A 17,096-nucleotide genomic window follows, 5' to 3' on the forward strand; every position below is an offset into this window, starting at 1 on the left:
AGAATTTGATAGAATACCCACTGTGGCTATACCACTGCTTTACCAGGGTTTTTTTTAAATAACCAAGGCACTTCCACAAAAAAATGTATTTCAGAAAAAGCAGTGAGCGAAATTAGAAAACAGTAACCATTGTGTCAGAAGAGAAGATTTGAACAATGTTTTCTTAGTGCTATAGGATTCAGAAATGAATAGGAAGTGTAGAGGCCACAGCTCTGAATGACTTCAGCACATCTGCGCCCACAGGACATCACTAGTTTCTCACACTGCTCTGGTTTGATCTTGGTCCATTCTTCTTCAGTTTCTTCCACAGTTCAGTAACTGTAGTGGGTTTCTTACACATTACTTTGTTGCAGAGGATTTTCCAGAGGTTCTCTATGGGGTTTAGATCTGGACTCTGGTCTGGCCCTTTCATTGTTTCAATATTCTTAGCTTTAAGGAACTGCTTAACTTGTTTTACAGTGTGACAGGGGCATTGTCTTGCATGAAAATTGCAGCAGTTGCAATGAAGGTATTGCATGTTGCCGAAGGAGGTTCACAAACATTTGCATTCACCTGCCATGTAGCTGTACAAGAGGCCCAACTCCTGCTGCAGAAAACATCCCTCAAACCATGACATGACAATAAAATTCAGTTTATTTGGGTCTGATGGGAAACATTATGTTTGGTGTCAGACCAGGAAAGACTGAACCCAGTGGCTAAAGAAGTCAGTTAAATTTGGAGGAAGAAGTGTCAGAGTCCAGATGTATACCCCATTACCAAATTAATGTCTAAGAAACCTACTACAGTTACCGAACCGTGGAAGAGACTGCAAGAAGATAAAAGCAGTACAGTTTGAGAAACTAGTGATGTCCTGTGGGCGCAGATGTACTGAAGTCATTCAAAGCAAGGGCCTCTACACTTCCTGTTCACTTTTGAATCCTATAGCCCGAAGAAAACATTGTTTTCACATTGTTTTCTTAGGGCTATATACATTGTTTTCTTAGGCCACTTCTGACACAATGGTTACTGTTCTCTAGTTTTGCTCACTGTTTTTTTTCTTTTCCACAAAATAAAGGTTTTTGTTGAAGTGCCTTGGTTATTTAAAAAACAAACATGCTAGTACAGCATTTGTATGGCCACAGCTGATATTCTATCAAATTATGGACAATAAAATATAACAGTATTTCAGATAAATTAAGTATTAATAATTTGTTCTCCAGTGTATGTATATGAACGTTACATGAATTTTTTTAATGTGGGGGAAAAAAACTAAATAGCTTAGCAAAAAACAACTTATTTAGCGGGGTTTGGTTTGTCAGAGAAGCCTGAACTTATGATCTCAGTATCTGTAAAATTTTGGACTGCAGTCCTGATGGCATGTGAATATAGTAATAAACATAACCATCTGATTGATCATTGTTTAATGTGTTCTCTGGTAATAAAACAAAACAGTTAAATATACAATATTACATGCTTTATTAAAAGACTCATCTGTTTTGTATTGCACAAGGATATTTTCCGCCATCCAAGATCACACTATATTTGATGCAGAAGATCTGACAGTCTCACCGTTTTTGTTTACTGACTAGAGCATAATGTGGTTATTTGTTTAAAAAAAATACAAAGGAATGTCTAAGTAATGCAACAGCAGTGCAAAAGATCTGCAGAAACAGTCGAGCAGAAGCAATAGTGCCACGAAAAAATGTCAACAAATTTCTTTCACCTGAAAGAACTTATGCACAAAAAAAAAATCCATTCACCCTAATCTGTGATAACCATTATTATCTATGTGTAGCTGAACTGGAAATAAAGCAGCCCTGTGAGTATCAAAAGCAGAGAAAAATTAAAAGATCCTTCAGAGAAAATACAAAACAATTAATTTAAATTCTAACCAACAACAGGCGTACTCGTAAAATATGAACACATATACAGAATCAGATCTAAAATGCCTGTTTTATCATTTCATGTAAACAAATGATTCTCCTCAGTAACACGGCCTATTGCTGGCTTTGCAACCTGTCCTTCATACGCCTGATTTACCGGGCGGCTGTGGCATGAACGAGTGAAGATGTCTGTGTCCAAGGTAGTACCTGTACCAATAAAGTGCTAATACACCACAGACAGCATGCTCAGGTTACAGTATACATGGCCTCCACTCTGCGTCTAAAATATACTGGTGTGAAGGGAAGACAAAAACAACAAATAAAATAAAGATGAAGATACTTTTTCAGGCGATTCACTGATTGACTGCATTGCCTTCTGAATGTTTTGTTTTTGCACATGGAACAGACCTGTTAAAATCGTTGCTTTGGTATTTAAAATCATTAAAGATCAGTGTGATGATCTACTGAAATGCTGCTCCTTGTAAGTAGTTACCAAAATAAATATTCCTGGTAAAGCAGCTTCAGTTTTTGACACTGAGACGATCACCTTTTAAATCAGCAATTAAACCTTCATCTGAGAATAAAAATCACAGCCTGGTCCCACAGATTAAGCATACTTCATTCCAACGCTTCAAAAATGTTTGAGCTCAAATCCTCAAGATATAAATGCCAGTAAGGAGAACACAGAAAGCTATAAATACAATAAATAGTTTTTGTTCAGTACTCAAAAGGGGCCATGGAGGAAAAACAGGCCCCAGGGTCAAACAGTCTTCTTGTCTTTAAAAGCAGAGCCTTTTTTCAAGCCTGACAGTCTTTTGGTCTGGTGGTGTAACTGTCAGTTACATTCATTTACTACAAGGCAGCAGCGGAGAAAGTGTAAGTTTCTCTCATCATGGAGTCTCGCAGTGCTTCTCTCTCTCTCTATGGCTGCAAAGCTCCATCCTGTCTTCTGAGAGGGTTCAGCGGGGATGCAGCAGGTTCTCCTCCTCGAGCTGTAAACCGGCAGCTCCTAGATCTTGGTGACATAGTTGTTGGGGAAAAGTCCCTGCTTTCCACGAAGTCGTCCTGTCCACCACCCGGATGTGTCTAACCAACAGACATGACTGCGTTAGTATCACATTTCAAGCTGGCGTCTGACTGAGATCTTCCTAAACATTTAAAGGGATAGTTCCACAGAGCTATCCCTTCAAGTACATTACAATATCTTGAAAATGATCAAAAGCAAGCCATCTTACCCTCTTTGATGATGTCAATAACATCATCAGCGTTGAAGCTGAGCTCGTCTGTGTCCTGAGCGTCGTAGGCGTACAGAGCTTTGCACTGGGGAACCTGGGGCTTGGGTTTGGGTTTGGGTGCAGGTTTGGGCCGCCCGCCTCCCGGAGCAGGCCTGCTGGCCGATGGTCTGTGGGCTCTGAGGCATTATGAGAAAAGAAAAAAAAAGGGAAACCACACAACCGTCAACATCTGCAGGAGGGGGCTACAGTGTGTGAAAAGTTCAGTTAACTGTGCTGCAGTTGGCTGTGAAGTTCAGTCAGAAGAAATAGTTTTTAGGTAAGGTGTTTTATGTATTTTAAGTACATCTCAAAATACCATATGTGTAAAATCACCATATTGTCATGTAAAAACATTTGACTACAACTACTACGACATTGTGATCAAGCTAAAGACAAGGTGTGTTTTTCAGCTGACAGTGACTGTAAATCCTCCTGGATGAATACATCTCAGCAGTAGTGGAATGTAACTTTAAGTACATTTACTCAAGTACTGTGCTTGAGTACAATGTTGACATACTGTACACAAGACTCAAGTATTTCTGTTTTCTGCTACTTTATACTTCTACTCCATCACATCTCACAGGGATGTATTGTACCTTTTACGTCCCTTTATTAATTTGACACTCATATGTACTTTGTCCATATAAAAATATGGTATGCTTATATCATATGATGCAGGACTGCTCAATCACCCAGTTGTATGCAAAGTATCTCAAATCTGCTCCACAAACTACAACATGAAAATGCTATTGCATATATTCATTGGTGATTACAACTGAATAATATAATATTCTATGACAATACACTTTGAAAGGAGCCAATCTGCATCATGATTATTCAATTTTTATACTTTAAATACATTTTGCTGAAAATACTTCTGTACTTTAATTAAGTCTTATTTAAATCCAGGACGTTTTCTTGTAATGAAGTCTTTTTAGACTACAGTATTTGTATTTGTATACTTCTACCACTGCATGTCATGTCAGTATGTGTCCTGCCTCATTTGAACAAGCTGTTGCTGTTCACAAATCAGCCACAAGATGGTGATTGAGCACACGCTCTTATCTTTTACAAATTAACTAAAACATGTTAAAATGTCAGGAAGCCTTTCAGAGCAGAGAGTGTTGATCCAGAGTCAGTGGTGCCTTTAACATCTGTTTATTATTCTGTATACTGGCTGTACCTGTATGTATATATACTGTATATACAATATATCCTCTGTTTAAATTAGTTTTTTAACACAATGCCAAATGTAATACTAAAGAATGAGAGTTGATAACTTAACTTAGCTTGTCAACTAACTGAGGATCAAGTTTATATATATTAAATATATGCATATTGAGTGAGAGGTCTGTGTACGTGTTCACCCTTAATGTTAATCTCTTTAATAAAAACAGATCCTCGGTTAAAAAGAAGCATCAGAAGAGGTGCACAGCAGGGATTCTTTCATTACAAAACTCTGTCAGAGATCTTTCATTTCATGAATGAAGGATCTATCATATTGAGATCAATTGTAAAAGAATTCCCATTTGATATCAAAGAAATCGAGCAGCAGCAGCAGCAGAGAATGAATATTAGTGGCAAACTTGTTGGCTCCTTTATGAAGTTTGAACTTTTTCATCTTTGCAGTTAAAAAAAAAACCCCAAAATGTACAAGAGAAGAAGCATCAACATGTCCTGCTGCTGAAAGCTTTTCTAGTCCTAAACCACCACCAAAAACACTGCAAACACTCCAACTCACATTCCTCCATTTGAAGTTGGCCGTCTGTCTCCATTGCTACAAAAGAATAAATTATCCAAATTATGCCAAATTACAAAATAGTGTCTATGGTACCTGTAGGCATATTAAAACATGTGTGCTTTGAGGTAGTGTACTATACTACCTAAAAAACCTTATAACAGTCAGCAGTTATATACACATAATAGAAAAAAATATAAATGATCTTATGTGTGTTAATACATTTATTAGAGCCCGACCGACTTATCAGATATCAGTATGGTCGAATATGTGTTTCCCATATGCAACTATATGAAAAACTTTATGATGCAGAAACATATAATGCAGAAAACCAAGCTAGGGGTTATTTAGAAATGGTGTCATATAGCTATTTATTTTATTTTATTTATTTATTTATAAATAGTCAGCAGTTGACTGATACCGAACATGATTTTTACTGTTTATTGATTTTCTTTAATTTATTCTTTATTTTCTCAGTGTTCATTTCGATAATTATTTGACAAGGTAATACATTGTATGATGTAGAAAAATGTTAAATATTCTTTAATCATTTTTTATTTTTTTAAAGCAGCCTCTTGAGTTTATTTGCATAACCATATTGGTGCATAACCCTCATAAGAAAATGTCTATTTTCATTCCACCTCAAAAATTCACAGTCGGTAGATTACCATATCGGTAATCAGTGAATTTCCCCCTCTAAAATCTGAAATAGTATTTGTCTCAAAAATCTCTTATCGGTCGGGCTCTAACATATATTTATACAGAGTAGACACAGGAATGTAAGTACCTTATGGAAAAGAGTTTTAAGTGTGAACGAAATGCTACAAAGTTGAGTCTTATAAGGCTGAATGATAATTAGCAGCATACGTCGACTATTAAAATGGCCTCGGTACATAAATGTGTGAGTCATACTGGTCAAATTCCCTGTAATGGAAATAAAATAGAGGGTCTGGCCTTTTGGGAAAATGACAATCAAAGCCAGAGTAAAAACACCAAAAACACCACAAAACCAACAAACTCAGTTCTGGCGCAGAAAAAAAAACTGCCTTTTTACCACTTCTATTTTTCTTTGGTAGTGTGACACTGAGATTTTCCATTTCTAGGGATCGAGATGTCAACAAAGACACTAATGCACAACATGTGGTTCTGGTGGATAAAATATAAAGTTGTTTTCTTCAACAACAGGGTGACTGAAACTGATTGAATTCAGTTTAATATGATCCACCTTTGTACAGCAGAAGTACAGTTAAAGTTTCCTGACATGTAATCTGCGAGTGTGTTATCTCATCTACTCCTGTAAGTCCTGTGTGGTTTGTGTGTTTTCATTTAATGTGTTTGTGCCAGTGTCTCACCCTGCTGCTCCTTGATCAGGGACCTTAAGACAGTCCAGGTTGGGCTGCGGCCGGCTGCCGCCTCGCTCCTTAAGCTGGTTGCCGTTGCTCGGCAGGAAGGGACGTGTTGCATTGCTGGGCACGGGATGCTTCTGGTTTTGATGATGCGAGTTCCTCTGATTGGCTAAGTGGTTGGTGTTTTTAAGGCCACCGTTCTGGTGAGCAACTGCAAAACCCCCCCCAAGAAAACAGTTTGAGACAGTCTACATGGATGTAAGAGAAGCCTTTTCAAATCCTGTGAGATGTTGGGTGTAAAGGCTGCACCTGGAGGTCCCGGAGCAGCCCTCGAGGGGATGTTCTGGTGAGTTCTGGATGCATTGGAGCGAACCTGAGAGAAGCTCTTCCTGGTTGGGCCTGAGGTTGAAAGAAACAAAGAGGTTACTATATAATGAGATGTATAAATATTTTATTTTATTTATTTATTTTAACGCCTTTTCAATGTTAACAGATTAATAATACCAATTCAGAATAATGAGAATCACGAATGCTTCATACAGTTTGTGTTACTTCAAATTAAATCTAAAACAAAAACTGTGCAAAAATATTTGAAACTAGAATCCCACTCGTAGAGTGGAGACCTCAGGCAAGGCAAAAGGTGCATCCATGTGCTCCTTTAATTCTTTATTCATTTATCTATCAGGGACAGTGCACATTAATCAACATTATGGCGGGTGGAGGTGGGGGGGCTATTGGCCTGCCCCACAGCTGAAAAAAATCCTGGAGGAACCTTTAAAGTCGATGGGAAGAAGTCATTTTTGGCCCCATGGCATCACATGACAGGCCTGGTAGTAGCAAATCTGCTGTCGGGCCGCTCTATCAAATTGGCTTCAAAGCCCAACGCACTTCCTGGGGGCTTGGGTGGGCCATAAAAAAAATATGATCGGGATCAAATTTTTCCAATTATTGCACACCACATGAATGCAACACAAATGCCCTATCTCGCAATGTAACCAAAAGTGAAAAATAACTTGCGTCCGCCACCCTGACTCAGATCTGCTCCAAAATTGAATAGGTATCCTTGGCTTATGCTTCACCCTGCCACCAAGTTTCATGAAAACCTGGCCAGTAGTTTTTGAGAAATTCTACTGACAGACTATCAGACAAACTGAGCCTACAGTAAGACACAACCTAAGTGGCAGAGGTAATAATAAAAACTAGCGATCATATACAGGTTATATACTTGGGTTTATATTTTGAATACTGGGATGTCTTTGCTGCCAACTTTACTGCTTTCAAGTCTTTCAAGTCATGCAGCTCATATCCGAAGGGATGAGTCACTGGAGTTAAAACGTTTTTTCACAGTAAGATTTTCAGACGTTGTCAAATTCATTCTCCACTTCATCACGTAAGTTGAGTCCAGCTCAGGTATACATTACTAGTCACAACTCAAAGTGATAAAAGCCTTCTCTGCACTTTGGGACTGTTAATACTCACGTGTGTTCTTCGGAAGCCCAGGACCGACGCTGACCTGCAGAGATTTGCTCGAAGGCTTCAGCACAGGCATGTCTCCCTGACCCCCAACGAACAAGACCTGCCGGGAGCCACCTCCACTCAAGAAGCCCCAGTTCTCCTTCTTCAACTTCAGCTCCAGTCTGAGGGTCAGAAAGTAAAACCAGAATTTCGTTTGTCTTTAAAAGGTGTGACGTCATCAGGACATTATTTTGGAGTCTAACTCTAATTAACAAGTGTTTTTTTGAAATGCTGACTTATTAACAATTTAGATTCAGTATTAGTCTGATTTAAAGCCCTTTAAGTAATTTAACATTTAAGAGGTGAATGACACACAAAAGAAGATATGTCCCACTTATTGTGTGAACTCTCTCTTTGGTTGGGGATTTATGTTGTGTTGCGTTTACTTACGTGTTACTAAACTTGAGTGGTAGCTTCCTCTGGGTTTTCTCCTCAAACCTGCGTGCCAGTAAGCTGATGAACTCCGTCTTAAAGACACAGTCCAGCAGGCTGTCGTACTCCTGCTCGTGTAGGATCATCAAATCATCCTGCATTGTGCTGGAAAAAATGAACATAACGCTTACTGAGATACAAAGCTTAAAATCCTCATCATGACACAAATCTCACTGAGAAAAAAATGCATTCAAAAAAGAGGTTTTTTTTAATGTTTTAAAGAAACTGCTCCTTAAATGTTCTGCTTTGATGAAAGCTAAGATGGAGAGTCAGAATCATCTTTCACATTTGCATAGGAACAGAGGGGGTCTCACAAAGCGGTTCACTTCTGAGGAAGGAAGACAGCTTGTGCCCGTAACCCACACAAGGATACTTTGTTGCTCGAAGCGAGGTGGAGTTATTCTCTGATGAGTTTTTTACAACTCCTCATCGCACCACCTGGTCCATATTATCCCACTGACTCAAAAGCCACATGTTCGCACCAACAGCTCTGGGATTTTCTAGAGCAAGTTATACAGCATTCCCATCAACAACAAACGTCTCTCAGTTCCTTTTATTTTTTTTTATTTTCTTTAAAGTTAAATGTTTTGGACTGCATGAGATGTGGACCATCAGTGAGGTCTGCACGCACATAGGGAGATACACAGACATATACAAGGGGCAGGTTTTATATACTCCACATGTTTTCAATGTGCCTTGTGTGACATTCACAGGAACATGAGATTTTGTGTGATTGGAAATCCAGACTGTGGCTTTGAAGTGGATTCATGACTTGCAGTGTACAGATTATATGGTGGCCCCTGCCTGCCATTGTCTTGTTTTGGAAACAAGTAATTACCTACTGGTATCTTCAGGACAAATAGTTTTTTTTTTTTTATCTTAAAGGGATAGTTAAAAGTTTTGGGGTTATTTAAGGTATTTATCCATAGTCAGTTTGTTACTGACAGTAGATGGCAGTAAAACCAGGGAGGAGTACCAGCATGGATGTTAAGAAATGTGCTGTAGTGAATTAAAATAAGGGATGCATGATATTTTTCAGCACCGATAAATTATTTAAAAATAAATCAACATTTAAAGAGTCACATCTGTTCTTTGTTTTTGTTGCATTAACAACATAGAATACTAAATTACATCCATAATTGCTAAATACATCTTAGCCTTTACTACCCTCAGGTGTGTTGAACTACATATAAGAATGTAAAATTATCAGTTATCTAATCGGTATTGGTCATGCGAAACAGGTAATCGGTTATCTGTATCTGGAGTTACATTTTTGTTGTAGCAGCAGGACACAGTGCTTAAGTTGACTTACGTAAAGAGAATAAACACCAAATCTGTTTATATGGATGAGTTTTGTTTGGAACACGTGCTCATAACAGTATGGGGAACTCAAAACATTGTCTGATTGAACTATAGTGAGCCTCAAGGAGAAAAGTAACTGAAAGCCATATTGAAAAGCTGTAGGAACCTGTATTTCAACTGCAGGGAGTTGATGTGGATATCTGATATAGATGTTGAAATACTTGAAATATTTCAACCTAGTTTGTCCCAGACTTGAGGGTAAAGTACCTGAGAGACACGGCTAGGATCTTCTCCACATCAATCCGCCTCTTCAGCACCTCTGTCACCTGCCCTTTCTCTGGTCCCTGTTTCACCTTTTCTCTTCCAATCAGGTACACAGACTTTGGGGTCAGGATCAAGTCCCTCTTAATTCCCTAAAAAACGCAGAAAATAACAGAAGAACTCCATTAATATTTTGTCAGTTGTTTAGAAACAGTAACATAAACATGCAGACTGAAGGAGACCAACTTTGAAGCGGCGGTCATATTTTGTGACTTTGTCTGCAAAGTCGATCTTTTCTCTCTTGCCCAGGAACTGCCGGAGCTCTGGCCTGTCGTCCATACCCAGGTAGTCCCCTACAAAGTTTCTATTCAGGCTGTGTCGTCGCCTCTCCTTCCGGTTCAACAGCAGGTCAGAAGCTGGATGAACCCAGAGGAAGAGAGTGAGAGACGGACACAGAGGAACTTGGACAGACAAATAAAGATATAAGATGTTACTCCACTCACCTTCTTCCCTCATCTGGACATACTTCTTGCGGGCCAAGTATTTCCTCCAGGCTTTTTGGATGGTCCTAGCGTAGCCATCAAACTTACGCTCCCTCGTCTCTTCCAGCAGAAAGAGCTGTAGGAGAAACAGCATGACATACAGTAAGAAACAGGCATACCTGCATAAACACAAACAAGGACACACCTAAACACACTGAATGGCAGGAATGACGACAAATACTGTACATACTGAACATGCCTGCTTACAGTTGCACAAAGCCAAGTCTCTTATGTCTCTGATAACATTGAGATTTTTATGGCTTTTCAGTGTGAGAAGGAAAGCTTTGCTCCTATCTACAGTACAGGCAGTGTCATCATCCGACAGCAGGAGCAGCAGTTTGGTTGAACTATTCGATCAAATCGCTGCTCTGCTGAGCTGAAGAGCAACAATGTACAGCTGGTGTGTAAAGAAAAAAAAACAGACAGCTTTCTTCAGTACGTCACCTCAGCTACAACACTGATTCTGTGTTTGTGTGGTTACAACATTAGATGACTCCTGTCTGTAATTGTAATCCCTGGTTACTAACAGAGATAAACCTAAGTATTTCAAACCAAGGGTTACACCAAGCTACAAGTGCCTCATTTCCAATGCATGGTTTGACTCGACCTAACTCACATTTGCAACCAGAAACTTTTTTAAAATCTTGTTTTGCAGTGCATATGGTGCCCACTCGGCGGGATTATCAGATGATCGCCATAGCGAAACCATGTGAAACTGTCGTGACATCATCTTCAACTTGACACGCCCTGGATCCTTTCATCAGCAGCGATATCTGTACTTTGTCAATTGTACACCGGTAGTTTTGTGGGCTGCCACTTTGTAAAATCTGAGGCGAGTGAAAAAAAATGTGCTATTTGCACACCAGTGACGGTTCTCTCAATCAGTGGTCTGCAATGTGTTAATTCCACCATATAGTTTAGACTCAGCTTACTTGGAACCTCGGCCGAAGTGGTACCAAAAAAGTACCAGTAACTGTGCACAGCTTTTGCTAACAGAAAACCAAAAAACAGTGAGTTGAGTTGAGAGGTGCAATACCATGCATAGGAAATGCAGTATAAATCCTTGATAATCAAACTTTATTTCAAAGCTGGAGATCTGTCTGATCTTCTAATGTGAAGGTATGCAAACCCTCAATCCACAGAGAAATGCAAAACATCAACTTGATTAGACTCATCACTTGTCATTTTATATGCATGCACTGACCCCTTAACCAGTAGAAAACACTAATGCACTTGTCATCACAGTTATAAAAATGCAGTCCAAAGCTTTTTTTAGTTACAGTGTTGTCATGCATATTGAGGTACCATGAGACCTCCATGTCTTTTTTGACATAAAGCAAGTGGAGGTGCAATATGAATACTGTAAACATATCAAAACGCTCAATCCACAGAGTAATGCACACAGCCCGTATTCAGTAACCGTGTCGAGCCATCAGGACTTCTGTACAGTTTTTATCAGAGCAGAATGGCCTTTCTCTGGATGGGGGCTTAAAGAAGCAACAGAGGTACTAAAAGGGAGCAGAGGGTGAATAAAGGTATATTCACACAGACTGTATGAGAAAAATGTGTTTTTTGAACATTAAAACATTCTAAGATGTTCTAGTTGAAACCATAAGCATAATATGTCTCTTTAATACAACACTTACCAGAACTTTAATTCTTTGGCTGTTAAGTAATTTCACCACTCTCTGCACAAGGAGCTGACTCTGTGCCAACAGACCACCAGTCTTCTTGCCACTCTATGTCATTTCCTGGTGGGCCTCTAGACACGCAATCACACTCTTTGCCCTCTCCCTGCCAGACTAAACATCCTGCCCACTGCTGTAACAGGCCTGGCATCGACACGGCCGGCCACAGGCTGCAGCGTGACGCGACAGGAACGAACCACAATGAACAAACTAAAAATCCTCGATTGAGACAGTGACACGACGTAATCACCAGAGTGATTCAACTTTGCAGGTGACAAATCCTTGAACCAACAGCTGGTGGGGATTTTGTTTATATTACTCAATGATAAATAAAGTTTAAGATGATCATTAACTGTAACTTACCATTATTTTCATTATAATGAAAATAAGTACATATCTATTTATCTATCTATCTATCTATCATTAAATGTTTGTAGACCCCTTTTTAATTATAATGTAAAACATCTCATTTTGAGAAGCAGTAAAGTTAAATCCTTTTTTTTCTTGATAAAAATAACAGAAACAATTATCATCCGACTTTCTGCTGATTCATTTCTGATCAACTAATTAAATCATCATTCCAGCTCTGATCATTATTGTATTTGTGACAAATTTTCAGATAACATCAAATAAGTCACCTTGGACTTCTAAATGGCAAAAAACGATTAGAATAACTCCCTAAATAAATCACAACGCAGCACTTCTGAGACATCTGACAGACAGTAAGCCACCGCTCATCCATCACCACTTTGAAGGAGAAACTCTTTTCCAACATCTGTCGTTGCGTCAAATAAACTTTACTTATTACATCCAACAGAAAAAAAGGACACTTCAGTCATAAAACTAATTAGCTGGTGTCAGTGTCTTATCAGACAGAGGGGCTTGTTTTTAGAAGCCTGGCAGCTCATGTCAGCGGTCCGTCCTGTGTGATATTTGCCTTTCACAAGCACACCTCAGTGACTTGGACTCTCAGTCTGGCAGTGTGGGGGATGGGGGACTTTTGGCATGCGTGGTTGCTATGAATAAGTAAAGGCATTCAGGATCAGCTGTAAGGCCTGAATTACAACTAAGATGTCTGTGTATTAGATCCTAAACATACATCTGTGTGTGTGTGTGTGTGTTTGCACGTGCATGTTCCTTCGTGCACGATGTGTACAAATGTTAATAAGTGAGAGCAAGGGCTTTGCACAAGTGCTGCTTTCATAGGAATCATGAAAAAAAGTAGTTATGGTGGAAAAAAGACAAGCCTTTTACGATGTCCCCCCAAACTCTGCAACCACAGCCTGTACTTGTGTTTTAGTTCCAGAGCGGTGTTGACTCAGTGCTGACGTGGTACAAGGGTCGGGTTCAATCTCCTCCCCTACATCAGGGATTCGAGCATGATTTGGGATACGAGTGCCCTTTTATGGTGTTTAGTGCAGAAATGGTGGGTTCAGTTATTTTTCCCCCTGCTAACAAAAAGTCTTTTGCATGCCAGCAGACATGTGAGTATCTACGTCTGTACAACAATAACACATGAAAAGGTTCTGCTTTGTGGTGTATTTTCCCTGGATTGTTTTTTTTTAGAGACGTGGTTTCATGAAGGGCAAATACTAAGCAAAAGAACAGGATATGATGCTCTGAAGGCAAGGTGGATGTCAAACATACCGACTCGGGGGCTTTAATGAAAATCTTGGTGCGACCAAGCTGGAACTGATCCTGGTCCATGTTGACAGAGCGTAAGAGATGAAGGACGCCTTGTTTCTCGTCTCCTCGCCACGTTGGCCAGGACTCTTTGGTCAGGATGGCGTACCTGCAGACCAGGAAGTATAGCAGAGATAAAAGCATATGGGTTTGATGTAAGGACATCTAAATAAGTATATATAAGTAAACTCAACCATTGGCATATTTTTATTTATAAGGCTGTTTTTGGACTGCTTCCTTTTTTATCGGACCTATGTCCTTCAAAAAAGTATGGGGAGTTATTATCTCCGTTCCCAGGACTTATTATAAACATTTTAGTACCTTGCTGTGTGGAAGCAACATGAGAAAATGAGGCCAGAGATGGCAATTAAATCATGAGTGAATGAATGTTTATTAAAGTAGAAACTGTATCCTATATAAAGACACAGAGATAAACTGTATGTAATGTGGATCATTCACATCATGGCTGGTGCTAATTAAAATTAACCACAGTCAAAAATAAGTATGACCCCACTGTGAGTCTGAGGTGTGTTACCTGTTGAGGAACTTCTTGAAGATTCTGCGGTAGGCGTAGCCAGCACGCCTCACCCTAATGTTCTCCTTCAGACCCAGGTACTCCACTTGGTGCTTTACTCTGAGGACAGGAAAAAATGATCAATGTTAGGATAAAATTATCAAACGTCTTTCTGTTCTTTTAGGTAATAATCTTGAAGATTCAGATTCAGATCAACTTTATTATCCCACACAGGGAAATTAGTTTGGTCCAGTGCTCCAGACAGCAATCCACAGTAAAACACAAACAGAAAAAAAACACATCTGATCACACATGGACAGAAAAAGCAATAAAATCAATAAAAACGGTCAACAGTAGACCAACAAAGTGCAATTAGAGTTGCAGAAGTGCAAAAGTGCAAGATCCAAAAACACACACGCAATTACTACTCATTGCCACAGGTGTCGCCAAAGATAACCAAATGGAAATGGTGGTATTGTATTGATGGATGTTTCCCCTTCCCTTCCTTTCATCCTCATTTTATAAGGTTTTGTTCTCTACTTATGAAATGGTGATATTTCTGTGTTGTATGTATATATATAATTATAATAAAATGTATAGCCTAGCTTGCATTTTACTGCCAGTGGTTTAAGTTATCAGCTTTCAACTCAAACTCAAACATCTTTTACCAGGTCTACTGTGCATGACGCTCCCGCTCCACTAGCGGGAGGGATAATCACAAGTTATTGTATGCAAAATAGTTGCATGTTGCTAACTTTTCCCTCAAACAAAGACCTTAAGCACTACTTAGTACATTCAGACTTCCTGTGAAAACAGCAGTTCCGGTGCTAATTAATGAGCCACCCTGCGTCCCGCTCACAACAGGAAGGTCATGGGCTCTGAACAATACAACAGCACTCTGAATCTGAACATGTAGCGCCCCAAAGCCTGTGAGCAGGGAAGAAAGAGCCGGGAAGCTGGAACAAAGGGATAAAGAGGGGGGAGATAACATGTCTCACATGACTTAGTCTTGAGACGGACAGAAAACATCCAAAAACGAGAAAAAACATCACATCATCACTGTGCTTATCAAACTCCAGAAAGTTAAATTTTGGACTTTAGTGAAAGAGAGGTTGTCGAAAGTTTTCTATTTATGAGTGGTCCACAAGAAGAATAAAAGATGGCTCTGACTTTGTTTGCAATCACTTTCAATGTGGTATTATATTGTCATTATTGTCCTCTCCCAGCGCAGATTTATTTTCCTGCTTCAGCTAGATTTATTTTGTTTCTATTTCAGCCACTTTTCTATTACTTAACCCTTATTCATAGATCATAAATATATTGGATTCTTGTAAGTTTAATGTGTCCAATGCTAGTGGAGATTTTAGGGATTTCACACAATCACATTTTTTCATAATGTGTTGTTTTTCGAAGGACTGAACAATATGGCGGACAGTGGGTAAATCCTGGTCTCTAATTAGCTGTTCATGTGAGTTCGTCACTTACCGGCTCTCTTCCCAGTCTCGGGGCTTCTTGGTTTCATTAGGTTTGATGCAGCGGATGTAGTGTGGAGTACATTTCATCAGCGTGCTCACCAAATCGTTGGCTTGTTTCTAAAGAGGAGATCAAGAAAAGTAATGATGAGACTGATGATCATAGAGATGTCAAAGTCATGACAGGATAACTGCTGAAGGACACTCCACTGAACAGCAAACACACACTATCTTTTCATAGGCCTTTTCCCACAGCAACCCTGATAAAGAAGAGGGACAGCAACATACTGTACACACACACACTGCTGAACACACACACCTTTATTTTACTGCCTGCAGTTGTGGGTCGACCCTTCTTTTCAGCGTTGAGGTTTTCTGGAAACAGTGCTCTGATGAAGGCGCTGTTAAAAGGGACAAAGGTGAGGAGTTAGGACTCATCATCCTTGTATCTACAAAACAAAGTGTTAATAATGCTGAGTTTCCCTGGCAGCCAAAAAAAAACAAAAATGCAGTTAATGATTAAAGAACCAAGGACCTTTAACTAAGGTCAGTGGTTTAAATTCCTGAACCACTTGGGAAGGTCTGAGTTGGGGCGGGCTGGAAAACAAAAGATGTGTGTGTGTGTGTGTGTGTGTGTGTGCGCACAGTGTACAAACACCTTTCTGTGGAGCACATCTCAGCAAGGCCACTGCTCTATAGAGGAATGCATGCTATTAGACACTTGGTGAAATAAAAACTTCTGATTGATTTGTGGCCTTTTGCCCTATGAAAGGAAAAATAAAGAAGAATGTTAACTGAATATATAGACAATAACAACAATCTGCAATTCCTCCAGCAAGTAGACTGAGTCTCAGTTCATTTAGATTTGAAGGAATGACATTTTGTCTAATCCTAAACGTACAATTTATAGATGAGGTGTTTTATAACATCATGACTACACTATGACATATCCCTGCTGGACAAAATGTAGCAGATATTTGTGAAGTTTCCAGGTTTCTCTCAGGTGAAGACAAACACTCCATTAATTTCAAGGATATCTTAAGGTCTCATGTTTGTGTTTTTGAGCTCCTTTTCGTTTGTAGACTTAAGAGAGGAAAGAGGCATTAATTGTGACAAATGTACATTTAAAGCCATCTGCGTCTATACAGCCACACTGTTGCCATTCATAAAAATGTTTTAGGATTTTGTTTCTCATTCATTTTTAAGTTTTAGTTCTCACTAAAGTCTCACAAGCTCGTGTATCTGCAAGTTTCTGTACTATGGAAAAGCGCTACACCCACTTTTTCAGCTGGAGCAGAAGCTCTCCCTGACGCCAACGTTTCACTCAGAAGCTGTAAATTTAAATAAACAACGTCTTGTAGTTTTTCTTAGCAGTTATGCTGTAAAAATCAACACTTTGAATGACTTATTTAAAGGCTACACATTCAAAAGGCTTGCCTAGATTAATATGTATTGTAATGAATGTAA

At 39.3% G+C, this 17,096-nt stretch overlaps 1 protein-coding gene across 3 annotated transcripts in view; it reads right to left on the reverse strand.

The window, feature by feature from the left end:
* Positions 1-1,468: 1,468 nt before the first annotated feature.
* The window catches only part of myo1ea (myosin IEa), a 50,693-nt gene continuing 35,065 nt past the window's right edge, over positions 1,469-17,096 (reverse strand). For 2 of the 3 annotated variants that reach the window (XM_083918326.1, XM_083918328.1), the window contains 14 exons: positions 15,949-16,030; positions 15,643-15,749; positions 14,179-14,277; positions 13,608-13,752; positions 10,234-10,348; positions 9,977-10,146; positions 9,737-9,882; positions 8,126-8,272; positions 7,700-7,857; positions 6,530-6,619; positions 6,227-6,431; positions 4,878-4,913; positions 3,098-3,273; positions 1,469-2,948 (listed from right to left, as the gene is read on the reverse strand). In XM_083918326.1, coding sequence (XP_083774452.1) covers positions 2,872-2,948; positions 3,098-3,273; positions 4,878-4,913; positions 6,227-6,431; positions 6,530-6,619; positions 7,700-7,857; positions 8,126-8,272; positions 9,737-9,882; positions 9,977-10,146; positions 10,234-10,348; positions 13,608-13,752; positions 14,179-14,277; positions 15,643-15,749; positions 15,949-16,030 — 1,753 coding nt within the window. In that variant the 3' untranslated portion in view covers positions 1,469-2,871. The remainder of the gene's footprint in view (positions 2,949-3,097; positions 3,274-4,877; positions 4,914-6,226; positions 6,432-6,529; positions 6,620-7,699; positions 7,858-8,125; positions 8,273-9,736; positions 9,883-9,976; positions 10,147-10,233; positions 10,349-13,607; positions 13,753-14,178; positions 14,278-15,642; positions 15,750-15,948; positions 16,031-17,096) is intronic. The other variant, XM_083918327.1, reaches the window with a different exon arrangement.

This window comes from Echiichthys vipera (assembly GCF_963691815.1).
Source record: "Echiichthys vipera genome assembly, chromosome: 1".
Taxonomy (NCBI): domain Eukaryota; kingdom Metazoa; phylum Chordata; class Actinopteri; order Perciformes; family Trachinidae; genus Echiichthys; species Echiichthys vipera.